This window comes from Nanorana parkeri, unplaced genomic scaffold (genome assembly GCF_000935625.1).
Source record: "Nanorana parkeri isolate BGI_ZX_2015 unplaced genomic scaffold, ASM93562v1 scaffold1763, whole genome shotgun sequence".
Taxonomy (NCBI): domain Eukaryota; kingdom Metazoa; phylum Chordata; class Amphibia; order Anura; family Dicroglossidae; genus Nanorana; species Nanorana parkeri.
This window is the reverse complement of record NW_017308031.1, coordinates 109625-126860: the sequence shown is the minus strand read 5'-3', so window position 1 is coordinate 126860 and position 17236 is coordinate 109625. Positions and strand designations below refer to the sequence as shown.

Here is a 17236-nt window from a genome sequence, read left to right as displayed (position 1 = left end):
GGGGGGAGAGGATCCTTTTGCTGTTTAATATACTTAGAATATATTTTCTTTTGTCTTTAGGACTGCTGTTTAAACAAAAGGCCGGAGGTAAACATGCTACCTGAAAGGGTATTGAATAGCACTGACGCACACAACTAGGTTTCTATTTTATTTAAAGCTGAACTGTAGACAGATGTAAACAAAAAAACACCTTTTTGTCTTTAGGACTGCTGTTTAAACAAAAGGCCGGAGGAAAAAATGCTACCTGAAGGGGTATTGTATAACACTGACACACACAACTAGGATTCCATTTTATTTAAAGCTGAACTCTAGGCAGATGTAAAAAAAAAACAACAATTTCAGTTATACATTTTTAAAATATATTTGAATGCAAATTCTTCTGGCTATTAGATTCCTGTGTTGGCCTGCTTGTATACTGGAAAAGGGAGTGTCAAAACTATGAGCCAATCCACCTGTACTGCATGCACATACGTTGACAGAAGGAGTGCAAAGTGAGCAGTGGATAGGTCTAATCTGTGTTCTTTTTTTTGTCCAGTCAAGCAGCCTGGTGGTTTGGACAAACCAGGGTTTTTGACCCAGCTGCACTGCTACTGTCAGGTAGTTGTACTTTTTTTGTCTAGGGTGTCGAGCTCAAAACCAGAAGCACAAAATTACAAATCCTTTGACAGAAAAAGTTCCCACATTCATATTTAAATTTTGTACTATATTTAATTGCTTGTACAGTCTTTTCGATTTAAACATTTTTAACATTACTAAAACGAATTAAAAATAGATTTCACTTGCCTGAGTTAATCAAACAACTAAACACTGCTTTGTCTTTTTACAGTAGAGACAGCAAAACAGCAAAAAGTTTTCCCAGCACACTCACCAGCCAGCATGCAAAATTACAGTAGAGAGTCTCTTCTCTTATAACAAGTCTTACGTTATTTCACTTTGTAGGTAGTACCACCAAAACAAACTTGCTTTCTTTTACTTTTTATTTAAGAGCTCTCTGACCTTGTTTGATGAAAATAAATTCTTACCTCTGGATCCTACGCAAGAACTTATATTTCCACCTGAGCTAATGGTGAGTTACAAGTCTGAATTGAAATGAAAATAAGGAATGTCGATGGTTTGTCTTGTCATGTTTAACCTTTAGTAATGCAGCAGCTGGGGAAATGAATTCATAGCCACTATCTTTCCTTTATATCATGTTTTGCCGAATGCCTTTAAGAGAGTGGGTGATATGGAGTATTCATACACAGATTTGTTGCCATGCCAGCCAAAAGTAGACCGGAAATGATCAATGTAGTTGTCTGGCGTTTCCAGGAAATATACACAAATATTTGAATTAATATAGAGTAATTCTAGGCACACATTCAGCATTCTTAACTAAAAATGCTTAACCTTTGATACCTAAGGAGGGTACAGATCCACTACAATGTCCTAGTTATTGCCCAATCTCGTTACTGAATGGAGATTTTAAATTATTCACTAAGATTTTAGGTAACCGCTTGACCTCTCGCATCCTGGACATAATCCACCAAGATCAGGTAGTCTTTGCTCCCCCCAGAGAGACCCAGGATAACACTACTAGAGTGCTGGACATTGTATACGCTTAAAAATCCTGTTCTTTCTCCTTTTTTTTTTTTCTTCTTCTTCTTCTAAAGGGCAAACGTTAATATCTCCGGCCCTGATATGGGCACATCCTCTCCCAAGAAAATATTGGCCTTTGTGGATGACCTTTTTTCTTCCTTTTTTTTTTTTTAAATCACTAACCTCACTATATCCCTCCCTAATATTTTAGAGGAATTCTGTCTTTACGGTGCCCTTTCCAACTTCCGGATAAATTTACTCCAAGTTGGAAGATATTTCCTACTCTGCCACTTTAGTTCAGACTCTGCAATCCAGTTTTTCTTTCAAATGGTCAGTGTCTTAACCACATACCTTAGAGAAGTCTGAGTTGACAAGGAAGGCCTCTATTTCAGCTCAAGGCCAAGAACCCCTGGAAGTGGAACAAAAGCACAAGGACAGGAGAGGCATGAGTGCTGGTAGAAGCAAAGTCCATGACAAGCCGGATCTGTAGCGTTCGAGCAGCAGGGTACCAGGACAGCAGATAAGATGTAGTGGGGGGACAGGCCGGATCAGCAACTTGCCGGCAGTAAAGTACAGAACAGCAGACAGGAGCGTGGTCAGAAACAAGCTGAAGTCTGGTCAGCCAAACCGAGTCAATTACCAGAAGATCAGGTTCAGGATGCTGGGTTCAGGATACAGGTACACGGAACAGCTGAAGACCAGTCCGTGTTAGAGGCTAGAATGTTATAGCCTTAAATTGCCTGTTTAGCATGAAATTCTGCAACACAAGAGGCGCCCGGTGGTGCACAATTTTGTAACACAAACTATGCCCACACACATGCGCAGGTGCTCATGCAGGACTCTGAGCACAAGGGCCAAGCCTGGCTTCCTGACAGTCAGATTCTTCCATTAAGTATTTGAGCACAATTGTCCCTCGTGACTTCTTGCAGGTTTTTTTTCAGCTAATTTCCTGCCATTGCTTCAGAAGAGCAAACAAGGTTTGCTCGCTGGCACAAGGGATACTTCTCCTGGTTTGAAAAGTGTAGTATCTTGAAACTGAATATACTCCTCTTTTATCTCCTTCAGGCGCTTCCCATGCGCGTTCCTGCTTCTTTTTGTGAGCAGTGAATAGGAGCTTCATCTTGCTCCTGGTGCATCTACCACCGATGCTTAAATTTGAGATTCTTCATCTTCCTAAATCTTGTGGCAGTATAGCTCTCCCAGGACATTTTCAGATATCACATGGCATGCCACCTTACCAGGGGGATTGATTGGTGTAGGCATGGTTCGACTAAACAATGGGCACATCTTGAACAGGTGGTGTCTCCTGTACCTCTCCATGCATTACCCTGGTGTCTTACCAACGTACATGTCAGCATCAAAACTCACCCCATTATTTGCCACACCTGGAACATATGCCGGAATTTTCTTTCCTGTTGCAAACATTTCTCCATCACCTTCGCCCCTTTTCCCTATAATTGGTAGCCCTGCTTTCTCCCCAGGAATTGAGGATCCTTCATTTCAGGACCTTAATGGCTTCTACAACATTTAGCGTGCAAAACTTTCTTGTTGCCAATTCCTGGCCCACGAGAGCAAAAATAGATTCCTATACCCGCTTGACCTCCTTGGTTATCTGGCATAAAACTCAATTAGTGTACATTTTGAAATCCTTACCTGAGGCCCACCTCTATGCCGGGCCACTTACTCTTTTTGAAGAGTCTGCTCGGAACCACTTCTCCACACAATTTCCCTAATGTATACGTTGCTTACTGCTCCGCTGGATCCTTCTTCCCTGCCGTATCTTGGGAACGTGACCTGATTCTTTCTCTGACTTCGGATCAGAGGAACCGCATTTTGCTCTATTCTCATAAAACCTGGCTTTTCACTAAATACCAGGAATCCGAGTTTAAAACACTCACTTAGGTTTATAGAACCCTGCATGCTATGTATCCTCCGACACCGTGCTGTGCTGTTCTGAAACCCTTCTGGGAGGAAGTTGGGAGGATTTTTCATAAATTTGCTGATACTCCAATCCATTTCGACCCAGCCTTTTTCCTTCTGCACCACAACGTTCCCCAGGAAAACCTATAAATGATCCATTCTCCCTCATTTGATTAACGTTACTAGGAGCTGTATCCCCGATTTTTGAAAGCAGCACCATGCTCCGCCCCTAGCTCTGTCGATCAATAAATAATGAGATTGAATGCATGGAGGATTTAATAGCGTACAGTAAGGGCACTCATGAAAAGTCCAGTCCAACCTGGTTTTACAGGCTAGATTTTACCTCTACAATGGAGTACGAGAATCTTTTACGTTCTGCTGATAGCTGATTGGCATTTTAATGCATACTGTTTTGGGGTATGGGGGGTTATTCCCTGTTCCCTTTCAGTATCTGCTTTCTCTTCCTTTTCCTCCTCCCTCTTCCCTCCTCCTCCTCCTCTTTTGCAGTAGCTATACTTTCTTTTCATACACTGCTAGATGTACAGGACGAAATGGTTTGATCCATGGGGACTTGCTTTAACATCACATATCAAGTGGGATCTACTTTGGGGGTTCTGATAAAGGTATCCTTCATGCTATTAACATCCCTGATATGGTTGTCTGGTTGTACATTTGTCCATATATTTTTCAGTCCCCATTATTGTGATTCTATTTACTGCTGCCCTGTTTTCCAATGCCTTGCCTTGGTCTTCTTGCAGTGTTTTTATCTTATTTGTTCTTGTTCTTTATTGTTCTTTCCTTGTTAGAATATTTATTGTAAAACTGTGTGTAAATAATTTGCAGAAAAATGCTTTAAACAGGTAAATGCAACCTATCATCAACAGATTATTTTAACCTCCATAATGGCTGAGAATAATGAATGATTCTTATAGTCTGTTGCCACTATATAAACTCATAAAGTAAGTGATTGTAACACGGTTGGTTTTGTAAATTCATATCACTTGAAATGAAATATAGCAGGAAAGGTGAATTCTTTATTTTTTCATAAATTCTTCCAACCATTATTTTTTAATTTTATTTTTTTAAACCTCATTCAGATGATGCGGAACAACCCAAAGAAAATGATCACATTCCATGGGGAGAGAATTACATGGTACTCTCCTTCCACACTTGAAGAACTGCTGGAGCTGAAGATGAAGTTCCCTAAAGCTCCTCTTGTAGTTGGGAACACTACTGTAGGTAAGATAAAATGAACAGGTGTACAAGATGATGTACATTTTGTGTTACATAAGAACAAGCCCAACTGTAAAGTGTCTATACTGTATATAGTGCTGCACATGCCATTTTCTTAGAAAACGAAAACATCTTCATTCCTTGTGACATAAATGCCGGATACAGAATGATTTATAATTGGTTGTTAGTTTGAGCTGGGATTCGCAAGGCAATATTGTCACAATACTTAGCCAAGAAATGAATTCCAGTGCAAGTCCCAAAATATGTTCTTACCAGTATTTTGAGAAAATTATATGTTCAATAAAATGCAATAAAACACAACAACAAAAAAGTTATTTGGGAAGGGGGTAAGGTTAATTGCTGATTACTTGACCGGTCATGACAAAAGCTAAAAGTATCTCCATTTACTAGGGTATAATGTCTTTGTATAAAATCAGTTAAAGAAGTCGGAGGTGTGTGTTTTGTGTGTGTGTTTTTCGTTTTTTGGTTTTTTTTTTATATAAAATATTTTTAATGTGTACATAGAATGTAGATAAATATCCATATTTGTTTCCAGGGATTCAGATGAAGTTTGAAGGTGTTTTATACCCAGTTATCATCTCCCCTGTAAGAATCAGTGATCTGTATGATGTGTCCACAACTAACCAAGGTAATTGTTTTTCTTTTTTATTAAAGAAATCTATATTGGCACTCTATTCTGCACCAGACTTTAAAAACACGCATTAAATCCAAAACCCATTTGAGTAGATTCTGCCAGGATGAATGACCCTCAGCATCGTTCCTATTTGTATTTAATCTGTGAGACTTGTTCTAAGTCCTACCTACGTTACTACAGCTGTCATGAGGGGGACTCCATCAAATTATTGGATCTTGTAAATTTGATATCATGGAGTATTCAGAAGTAGGAGTCTGACTTTACTATTTCTCCATGATAAGTAGAACTCAATAATGATGGTAGGGACAGAGATGTGATGAGGATGGGGGCAAAGCCGTAAACAGGGGCAGATGTTGTTGTGCTTGGTTATAGTGATACGTTTTTAGTTGGTGGCATTGTCCTTCTAATTTTTATCCCAGTGTTCAACCTATTTTTTTTTTGCTTTTGAACATGGAAGGTGATCTTTTATTCGTGTCCAGGGTGAAACACACTTTGATACATCTGAGAACTGGTCTGGGCATTGTCTAAAGTCTCCCATGTTTCCGTTTTTTAGGAATTACGGTTGGAGCTGCAGTCAGTCTTGCACAAGTGAAACAAATTTTAAATAAGAATGTTTCTAAGTTACCAAAAGATAAAACCAAGATATTCCATGCATTACTGCAGCAGCTGAGCACGCTGGCCGGAGAGCAAATTAGAAGCATGGCTGTAAGTATAATTTCTGAGCACTCAGTTGTGAAATGTTCTGCAATTTTAAGTGTAAAATTCGGTTTGTTTGTTTTTTGTTTCTTTTTTCCCACTTTCATAGTGAATCTTCTATTTGGTTCCTAACTAATATATGTTTTTAATGCTTTCAGTCTCTTGGAGGGCATGTTATCAGCAAAGGTTCAGTAAGCGACCTTAACCCAGTGCTTGCCGCAGGGGGAGCTGCATTAAACTTGGCATCCAAAGGTAAATATTGTGAGTCTTGTCCAGAAATACAGGAAACATGCAGTTAGCATAACTATAACATTTTCTCTCTTTAATAAAACTGTAATGCAGTGTATAGTTTTGCTAATATTTTAAATAAAAGATGCCAGGTTAAAGTGGACTTTTTAGTGACTTTACAGTCCATTTATACATTCCTGACATGTCAGAATATAAAGTAACATTTGATTTTTGTTCTTACCTTTTGCCATCAAATAATCCTTGAAATCCAGGCAAATGACTGCGCTGGGAGAATAATGTTAGGAGATGGTTGCAAACAGAAGGAAGCATTTCCTCTGTCTTCCCTTTAATCACTATAACTGTTTTTAACATTAGAAAGAAATTACATGACAATGCTTTCCATGTGAAAAACACTTTCTCCTCCTTTGTTTTCATAGATTGTTTGTCATAGTACTGCTGCATAGGGGCCCAAAAGAGCAAGGGCTCATCATAGGGAACTGGTGTTACAGGGCCAAAAGACACTTAAGGACACTTCCTTTACTGGTGAACCCATGATCCAAGAAGGCAAAAAAAAATCCCTTACGTTCCAATTTTCTTTAAAAGAGAACTATGGGGTAAGTGTTTTTCCCCACAGTTCTTTTAAGGGTCACAGGAGGACATAAACTAGTGTCCTCCCGTGACCCAAAGCTCAGTATATCACAAGCTACAGCTTGCCGTTTACTGAGACTGGCGCAGCCGGGACGGATCCCGACATTACTGTCAAAATTCACTCAGCTGCGTGAGTGACAGCTGGCTCTCCCTATCTAGAGGCCGAGCCAGCTGTACCCGCCATCTCCCCGTCCATTCTGTCAGTCAGCGCTGGAGGAGCGGGGAGGAACCCTGCAGGGAGCCGTGACTGTCACAGCTCCCTGCAGGGAGATCGAGAAGTGAGCAAGCGACGGTATGTGTTCGCTCACTTCTCGATCTATTGAGCCAACATGTGACCGTTTCATTGTCGCACGTCGGCTCGAACTATGAGGTAAGTGATTTTCACTCACCTCATTAGTTCTCCTTTAACAGAATTATATTTTCAAACATGAATATTGTTCATTCTATTTTGGAGGGGAAATGGGGTAAAGGGACTGGGAGGTCCTCTCTTCTATTGGTGAATGATTTCTTTAAATCTTTGGACTGTTTGTTTTTTGTTAATCACATGTCCAAGGAGGGGTCCTTGCATGGGGCTATTGCTATTCCATATGGTCTTACAAGAACAATGCGATTTGTTGACTGGCATACATGCTAAATGGTTGAGATCAGATGTCTCTGTGGGGCAAACAAGAGGCATAGACTTTCAAAAGTTGTGTGAGTTCTTTTGTAGAGATGTATGTTTTGGTAATTGGACAGGGAAGGGGCTCATTTACTGAAGGTATATTAGGCACTTTGGGGTTGATTTACTAAAATCAAATGGGCTGTTTGTTGGCCAAGGGATTTTGCACTTTGCAAGGGAATATAGGCGTGAGATGCTACTACAGATATTTCCCTAACACAAATGTTTTATTTATCCATTGGACAATAACTTTGGACAAATTTCTCAAATTAGAATGTGAAAGGTCAGAGTAAGCCTGCAGACTTCAATTGGGAATTCCTGACACATCTGGTAGCCTTGTGGCAAATGCTGAACTGTCTACAACCAATTGTCATTTTGCTTAAGATCAGAGGGATTGTTTCATCTCTAATAAAGTCCAAAATATTAATCACCGCCAGATGAAAATTATCCCTTCTTATAGCTCCTAGCACATTAGGTTCCACGTACAGAACGGAAAGGGTGTACCTGCAATCACCCAGAGACCAGCAAAACCATTAAATGGTTCCTGTCTGAGGGGGTCAGGTGGTATTTGGATTCACTGCACTTGGAATTATGTGGTGATGTCAGAAATCCTAACACTGACCGAACCATCGGAACCAGCTGGTCCATAAAACCTATGACCAGTTCAGAAGACTAGAACCTCTAATCCTATCAGATGAGGTTACTCCTCTGCTCCTCTGAAAGAAGATTGGCCAAAGGAGATAAGTCTTTTCCACATCTTTCCTCTATAAATTAAGTAGACTGAAGAAATTAACATTGCATGCATCTGGGAGAATGTTTTCAAAGACACAAAGATGCACCCCTCTATTTGTTCTGGTGACTCTTGTTGCCAAGACAAAGTGAGGGGAAATTCAAAAGTTTTGAGTTATCACCAGTTCCCTAAAATGATAATTCTATTTACCTTGGGGAGATTTCCTCTCTTTTCTTGTTGTGTCTAAAGGGCAAGAAGTGAAGAAAATTCTCCTCAGTCAGACATATTAAAAATACAAAAATATAGCGGTTTTAAGCCTTCCCTACGCCTATCGAAACCTTTAAAAAAAAAGTGTTTTAGTTTTATATGCTTGTTTACATACTTGCTCAACTATACACAAATTAAACTGGGTTTCTAGTTTTGTCCAAGTAAAATGGCATTATAAGAAAATGTCATGGAACCAGCTAAAGTATAGAAATTTGAAAAACCTCAATTTTAATCAGATTTTGATCAATTCAAATCAATTTTTCTTTTGGATTAGTAGATTACACGGTAATCCCTGTGTTGTGAAGCCACTGTTTTTATATATTTTAATAAAATATTTTTTACATCATGTTTGTATAAGAAGGTCCTAAAAATGTTCTAAATCTATGATTGTGTAACCTTTTGGTTACCTGGCCAGGTATGGGGTTTCTCTCCTTCCTACATGTCGGGACAAATGTCTACAGAGGGGGCAAATTTCTTCTGTTTGGTAACCTGAAATCATCACTAATATTTAATTGTAAAATATCTTTTTTTCCAATACCTACATGTAGGTAAAACACGGACAATCCCATTGGATGGTTCCTTTTTCTCAGGTGCCTCTACCCTAAAGCCAGAGGAAGTCTTGTTGAGTGTATTTATACCTTACTCAAAAAAGGTAAGTCTTAAAATGTAATTTCCAGCTCGTATTTAAATAAAATGACAGGGCTATTCACAAAAGGGTGAAGAGTTTGGGGAAGTCAGGTGAAGTGAACAATCTAGGAAAACATAGCTGAACTGGAAAGTGAGCTGAATTGGAGGATTTTTCCAAATCTGTTATTTTGGCCTAGATTGTTCACATCTTCTGCATTCTCCTAACTCTTCACCCTTTAGTGAATAGACCTGTAAAGCTCCACTTTATTTCGTGGTTCATTGATTTCATGTTTTGTCTTGTGGTTAGTGGTAAACCTTACCCTCAAGCATCTGCCCCTTTGGTTGTAAACTGAGCAGTGGAAACCAGATCTACAGTTCTGGATTGACTGTAAACCTACCAATGCATCATCCACACAAGGAATGACACAAACACCAGGTAGAGGTTGCCAGTTTAGTAATAAAAGCGGTGATCCCCAACGATAAGTTTTAATCAAAGGAAAGTTAAACCCAAGGGAGTACCAGTGCTTAGATGTAGTGGCTGCATTCATTTGGTCTTCAGGCTAGGAACATTTTAAGCAAGTACAGAAAATACCTGTTGATCTCTCAAGCAGTGGCTTAACTACCACCGCTGCAGTCGCTATGGGCCCCGCGGCAGTGGGGGGGCTCGGATCCCCGCTGCTCTCCCCCGCTTGTATGAGCTGAGGCAGCGGGGATCCGAAAATAAATGGCCGGCGGAGGAACCGTTGCAATCCTGAAACTGACAGGACGATAACAGCTCCGCTCTCCTCCTCGCCTGCTGCTCGATCATCGTGATCCAGCGACACGCTAGATCACGATAATCGAGCGGCAGGCAGGGAGGAGCGGAGCCGCTGTCATCCTGTCAGTTTCAGGATAGCAGTGGCTCTGTGCGTGGCCGAGCGTAGGGATAAGTAAATATCATTGATATTTACCGATCCTCCGTGTGCTCCACAAACACTGGAGTGATCGTCTGATCACTCCAGTGTTTGTAAATAATTGGGGACACATAGTACTATGTGTCCCCAGTTATGAATGAACAGGCTGTGATTTACATCACTTCCTGTTCATTCATGAAACTATCAGCAGTTTCATATTGCCGTGCATTGTGTTGTAATGAAATATACGCATGTATCATTTTATAACAACACAAACATCAACACAGCGCAAAACGATTTTTAACATATTTATTCATTTTTTTATAATCCCCCTTTCCTCAGCCTCTCATTGGTGTGGCAGTATTAAAGTAAAGTGTTAGGCCCTATTCACACCAGGCCGGAAGCCGTTTACGGTGGTTTCCGCGCGATTTTTGAAAGATATTTTTGCTGTTTTTAGTCACGTTTCAGCGCTGAAACGCAATTAAAAACGCTCAAAACTTGCTGATCAGCGCATTTTTATTGAAATCCATATGGAAAACATGCTGATCAGCACGTAAAAAGTATCTCAGGGAGCATTTTGGGCCGCAGGTGGCTCGGATCGCTTGGAGCCGCACGGTTGCCTGAACAGTCCCCATAGGAATGTATAGGATTGTTAATTTCGGCAGTTCAGCGTGGACAAATCCGTGTGTCTGAACCGCCCTGGTGTGAACACTCACACAGGGTTGACAAAACTGGTGCGGTGGGGGCGGGGGGGTTTCGTTTGGGGGGAGGGCATACAAAATTTTGCTATGGGGCCCTGGCATTTCTTCTGAACAGTCCCCATAGGAATGTATAGGATTGTTAATTTCGGCAGTTCAGCGTGGACAAATCCGTGTGTCTGAACCGCCCTGGTGTGAACACTCACACAGGGTTGACAAAACTGGTGCGGTGGGGGCGGGGGGGTTTCGTTTGGGGGGAGGGCATACAAAATTTTGCTATGGGGCCCTGGCATTTCTTTTTATTCCCCTGCTCTCAAGAAATGTGGTAGCATTGCTACTTCCTATGAACACAAACTATATTCTCTTTATTTTGTACAGAGCCAGTTTGTGTCTGCATTCAGACAAGCTCAGAGAGAAGAAAATTCTTTTCCTATTGTGAATGCTGGGATGAAAGTGGAATTTAAAGAGAATACTGACATTATAAAGGAAATGAAAATATTCTATGGTGGTGTCCATTCTACAACTGTGTCTGCAAAGAACACTGGAGAAGCTCTCATTGGGAGGTAGATTAAAATGTTTGCTTCTTTAAAATTCTTGGTAAATGTAGATGTTTATAATTGTATTAGTGATGATTATATTTAGCTGACTGCCTGAAAAATATATTGGATGATGGTAGGTTATTATGGTATTCTCCAAAAGTATGTCATTCATACCTAGCATAAACATTATATGAAGGACTACTAGAAAGGAGAGCAAAGTAATATTACTCTTCTTCCCATGTAAAATAAATAAATAAAAAATAAAAATATATGCTCCTACTGATAGCTATTGATAAAATATTATTGTCTGAGATACATGTTTTTACTCTAGTGACAGCTGCTAATTGCTAGGAGTGTGGGAATTAAAAAATAAAAAGATCAGACATTATTGTAGGCTTTTTTAAAAGGGGCTGTCTTGGTTAGATGCCTTTGTCCAAGAGGGAAGGAATACATGGCATTTGGCTTTCCAGTAGGATCCAAGGGAATAAAAAAATGTGCAGAGATTCAAGCTGGCAGAGTTGGTGGCTACAGCTGAATCATACACAGTAGCTGAGACACTGAAGTTGCAGGTCTGAACAGGTATCTATATATTACCCAGCAGCTGTCACTGACTCATTTAATCAAGATCTGAATGTGGAAGACATATGTTTACTAGCATTGGGGGCAAATGCCGCCCAGTCCTACCCTTGGTGCTTATGTTCTGAGAAGGTTTCCTCCCACAATCAAACAACATACTGGCTTATGTTTTTGTGTGAGTTCCTACTTTTGCCTAACTGGTTGGGACTTTAGATTGTATTGAGGTGGTGTGCTCTGTTTGTGCTCTATAAATTAAAGTGACACTAATCTCAGGAGTTAAATGTTAAAAATGCATCCAAGTACACTATGTACAAAATTGTAGCTTATTTCGCCTGTAGATGCTCAAATCATCTCTGAATTGGTGCTGACACTGTCCTTCCTTCTGGAGAGTGGCTACTTTTGTTCCTCATGGTCCCTGTGTGTGTTGCAAAGTAGCCACTGCTCCAAGCTCGCTCCTCTGATGGCCTGCCACCTCCCGCCCGGCTGCATTAAAGCACCGCTCCCCCCTTCTCCTCTGCTCCAGCAGTCGAGGGGGGGGGGGTCTCTAATGTCATCACATACAATGCAGGATCCATAGCTCTGTATTATACAAGAGGACACTGAGGGACAGTCCACAAGCCTGAGTGCAGGGGAGAGAGGTAAGTGCCTCACTGCTGGGAAAGCGGGGATCAGGTAAGTAAAAGTCCTTTACAGAATACCCCTAGACAAAATGAACAGTTAACCCTTGTAGTGCAGAGTAGCCAGTGCAAGGGAAGGTGTTTTTATTTTTGGCTTTTCTTATACCCGGAGGCTTTAAATGTGGGTAAAAGTTGTCTATTTAGCTAGTAGTTAGTCACTTTCAACTGTATTTGTTCTGCAATGTTGAAGATGATTCAGAGCTTATCCAGGCAGCTTCTTCAGTTTCACGTCTTCAGCATTTGTCAGGGTACCATGCACAGGCGTCCTCACACCTCCTGCAGGTACCCACGCAGGATGACCAAATTAATATGCCCACACAGGATAGGGTTCCATGCACACAGTTTATTTGCTACACAACAACAAAACTACAAACCCCCTCAACCCCCCCACAGGTTTAGCAGTGACGTAATAAACCCACCGTTGGGACAAACACACACCTACAGCCAGGGGGAAGCAACAAGGAGGGGTAACAGGCCTGCAGATATATGGCAGGCCTCAGGATAAAAGAAGAGTGGTCAGGTACAAGCTGGGTCGTTAACAGGAGGGCAGCAGCACGGTACAGGAACAGGATCCAAGAGAGTGGTCGGGTAACAAGCCGGGTCGGTGAAAGGTCTGCAGATAGGAAGAAGGGTTTCAGGAAGCAGGGTTCAGGTTTATGGGAATCAGTCAAGTGCAGGCGACGCAAATACTGAGCCAGCTTCCTGAATGCAGGTAGGGCCTAAATACCCTCCCAGGAAGCAACAGGTGATGGGATGATCAGTCACAGCTGGGGCACACCCGCAGGTGAGTACTGGAGCTGCAGGTTCCTTACAGTCCCTGGCTGCTGGAGACAGCCGCAGGCGAGCACAGGAACTGCAGGACCTGGCTCCAGCACCACCTGGGGGTGCTCTGGATCCTGACAGCATTACAGAACAAGTCACGTTGAATGTAAATAACTACTGCTACCATGGTCAGAATAAATGTGAACCATCACAGTTGTCTATATATTTTTCATTTTTTGCTCTACTTTATATATTATGTAAAGTGTAAATCACCCTGTGCCCAATCAGATATCTGATAATTATAGGCAAGTCTAAATGATTTACCCTGGTATTATTCATGAGATGCTTTGTTGCTTTTTACTCTTGCCTTATGTGACCTATGTAGTCTTCCCCACCTCAAAAACAGGAAATCTAAAATTGTATAAGATGTTAAAATTTTTTTATCAGTTTTATTTTAGATGAAGTAAAGTTATTAAGGTTGATTGATCAAGCAGTGTAAGTCAATTAAATTAATTAAATTAATGAAAGGTTAGAGACTTTCCGATTTTCATTGCACTCGGTGTTCCTGCTCTGGAGATATCCCCTCACCTTCTGTTCCATAAAGTGAGGAGAATGTCCCCAACAGGGACATAGACTGCAATAAAATTCATGAGAGGTTCTAACACTGCCATGAACTATCAAATACTAAAGTGTTTTTGCAATTTCACTGTAATATAGGCATTCTATGTGTGTACATTTTGCTGTACGGAGCCCCGCAATAGTTGTGATAACTTTTACCATATTTTCTTGATAGACATTGGGATGATGGCATGCTGGGTGAAGCCAACAAACAGATAATGAATGAGGTGTCTCTACCACCTTCTGCTGCTGATGGAAAAGTGGAATATAAGAGGTCTCTGATGATCGGTTTTCTCTTCAAATTCTACCTGCAGGTCAGGCAGGAACCAGATATGCCTGTAAGTAATGGGCAATTACAATAACATGCCAAATCAATTCTAAAAAAATAAACTAGAATGAATAATAAAACATTTCAAACACAATGCCAGGCAGATATAAACAATGTTGTTCCGTTTAATTATATTTTCTTTCAAGTGTTATGATATGACCTTATAGTTCAGCTGGCACCTGTTACCACACACAATCTGAAAGCATGGAGCTTGGAATAGGGATGCCTACTCTGGAAAGGTTCACCCTAGTGCCATTATACAAAGTGTGAAAGCTCAAGGTGGACTTTAGCACGGTGGTCATCTTCACTAGCTGTCCAAAATGCAGGAACAAGATGGTAAAGCTGGTGAAAATTGTTTAGGTGCTTCTATTACCCAAGGAATATTTCATAGCAGGGGTGGGTGGATTACAAGTGTGTGCTCATTTTCAGAAACCATTTTGAATTGGTTAACTTACAAAATACAAAATATTTGTAATAATGCATTTAGCTGTTTGGCTAGAGCTGCCCTTCAAATGAATGATCCACAATTAAACCTACTGTCAATAAATCTCCTTTCAGCATTTTCAGAAAACACTTCTCCTATGGTAACCTTCTCCTACCTTTTCATTTATGGTGTGTCAGAGGTCATGCTATTACTTGTTTCAACATGTTCAGTCCCACAATGCATCACTTCAGTAATGTGTGTACAAGCTCAGAGACCAGCTATGCTGTACTAGACATGTGCGATTCGGTTCGTTCCGAAATTCGTTTTGGACGAATTTTCGGAAATTCGGAGATTCGGATGCATCCGAATTCCGAATTACAGCTAAGACGAATGCAAACTAATCCGAAATTCCCGATTTCCCGAAAGAAAGTATGTTTAGTTTCGTTTCGTTTTTCGGATTCGTTATTGGACGAATTTTGTTGCAGCAAAATGAGATTAGGAAAAAAAAATGAGGGTTAAAGGTTCAGAGTCAATAGTCTAGTGGTTAGCGTACAGGTTTCCCATTGGCAAGGACGCGCCTCCCTGCGCCTTACCAGGCCATGTGCCCTCAGCATTAGGAGGGTGTCCCCATGCCGATGGGGACAAGGGCCTCTTCCCCCCATCCCTGACCCGGTGGGCAAGCGGGCTTATTTGCATCGGGGTACCCCTTTAAATAAGGGGACACCCAGATGCCGCCCCCCATTGTGAATGAGTAAGGGGTACTTGTACCCCTACTCATTCACTAAAGGGTTAAATCAAATAGTTAGTAAAAAGTCCAGACTTTTGACAAAATCCTTTAATTGAAAAAAATATTTTTTGACTATTCCTTTAATAAAAATGTTTTTAAAAAATGGCTCCATCGATGTAATCCAGAGTCAATCAGGATGTAGGACCCCTGCCGACCCGCCGAAATAAAAAAAGTCCTGCGGCAGGACGCCCGTCCGATCCCGACAAAAACTAGCCGCAAATAAATTACATTCTTCAGTCTGAATGTCAACAGGTCGGCGGAGCGAGCCATAACGTCACGGCTTGCTCTGCCCATTTGACATTCTCAGCTGTCAAATGCTACATATTGCATTCATATATATCAAATGCTTCTATGGTTAAAGTATAGAGGCTATAGTGTAGTGGTTAACATACAGGTTTCCCATTGGCAAGGTCTCAGGCCCATTTGACATTCTCAGCTGTCTCCCGGCACTGGACCAGAAGTCCAGGGCCGGGAGAGTAATAGATAACGTTTTTTGTTTTTTTTTCTTTGCTTTTGAATTGGTTTGTTTCAAAACGAAACTAAACTAAACACATTTTTTGCTGGTACACATGTCTATGCTGTACTAGATGAAAGATGGGAAGAATAGTCACGTGGTTTACAGTTCAAAAGGGTAACACATTCTTGGTCTCTGGGGGTTATTCAAAATGCCAGTTGATTTTAAATGCACTCCAGAAGCCTCAAAACTTTGAGTGCTTTACTATGCTCCAGATTTCTACCACAGTGTTATTGCTTTTGCTGTGGCCCATCTGACACCTCTGTTTCCCACTAAATGTGGATGGCTTCAGTGGCACATGGATAGATGCTGCGGAGAAACAGTGTGTAACTGATTTACCAGCTGCAAGAAGCCCCAGGTGCTATTAAGGACAGTTCAGATGAATAAATGGAGTAGAACATTTCATACTTGTGTCTTTTGTGTACATTAAGTAGGATTCCTTTCTGCTTTAATAGTCTCCTTTTTTTTTTTTTTCTTTAGGTCTCCAATTCCTTCAGTGCTCCAGAGTCTATTAGTGCAGTCTGTGATTCTAAGAGTAAAGCACCTCAAACATTACAAATTTTCCAGGTAAGTGTTATGACCTTTTGATCCATTGTCCTTCAAACATAAAATGGCTGCCTGTACATCAAATACATCTGATAAATGCAGGCCCGGATTCCCCACAAGGCCACCGAGGCCCGGCCTAGGGGTGCAGAGGGGCAGCAGCGGTGTCCTTGTGGGGAAGTTGCCCTCTCTACATTTAGTCCTGCTTTGCACAAGCAGGACTGAATGTAGAGTGAGGCAGACAATTTTTTGTTTACATGTGAACTGTCGCCGAGATCACATGTAAACAGTGTGCAGCCTCCTCCCCTCCCCCCTGCACTTACCTCTCTCCTTTGGTTCCTTCCTCCGCCACCGAGTCCCGAGTCTCTGACTGCAGTGAGCAGAGCGGCAGGGTTATAAGTAACCCTGCCGCTCCGTGTAGTCTGTAGACAGTGAGAGGGGAGAGCAGTGCTCTTCCTCTCTCACCTGTCACAGGAGTTCCTGCACAGTGCTGTGCTAAAACTCCTGTATTGGAGGTGACTGGGTCAATAAAGAGAACCTGTCACCTCCAATTGCTATCACACAGGGAATTGTTTTTTCCTGTGTGATAGCAATACAGTTAGGTGGAAAAAATTTTTAATTGCTTTTCCCTTAGAGTGTT

The 17236-nt window shown here is 41.2% G+C and overlaps 1 protein-coding gene across 1 annotated transcript in view; it reads left to right on the top strand.

The window, feature by feature from the left end:
- Positions 1-17236, top strand: part of LOC108799585 (aldehyde oxidase 1-like) — an 83631-nt gene that overhangs the window by 23396 nt on the left and 42999 nt on the right. Inside the window, exons 7-16 of the mRNA XM_018571466.1 lie at positions 205-252; positions 986-1066; positions 4593-4734; positions 5285-5377; positions 5937-6088; positions 6238-6331; positions 9159-9262; positions 11207-11391; positions 14176-14338; positions 16534-16620. Coding sequence (XP_018426968.1) covers positions 205-252; positions 986-1066; positions 4593-4734; positions 5285-5377; positions 5937-6088; positions 6238-6331; positions 9159-9262; positions 11207-11391; positions 14176-14338; positions 16534-16620 — 1149 coding nt within the window. The remainder of the gene's footprint in view (positions 1-204; positions 253-985; positions 1067-4592; positions 4735-5284; positions 5378-5936; positions 6089-6237; positions 6332-9158; positions 9263-11206; positions 11392-14175; positions 14339-16533; positions 16621-17236) is intronic.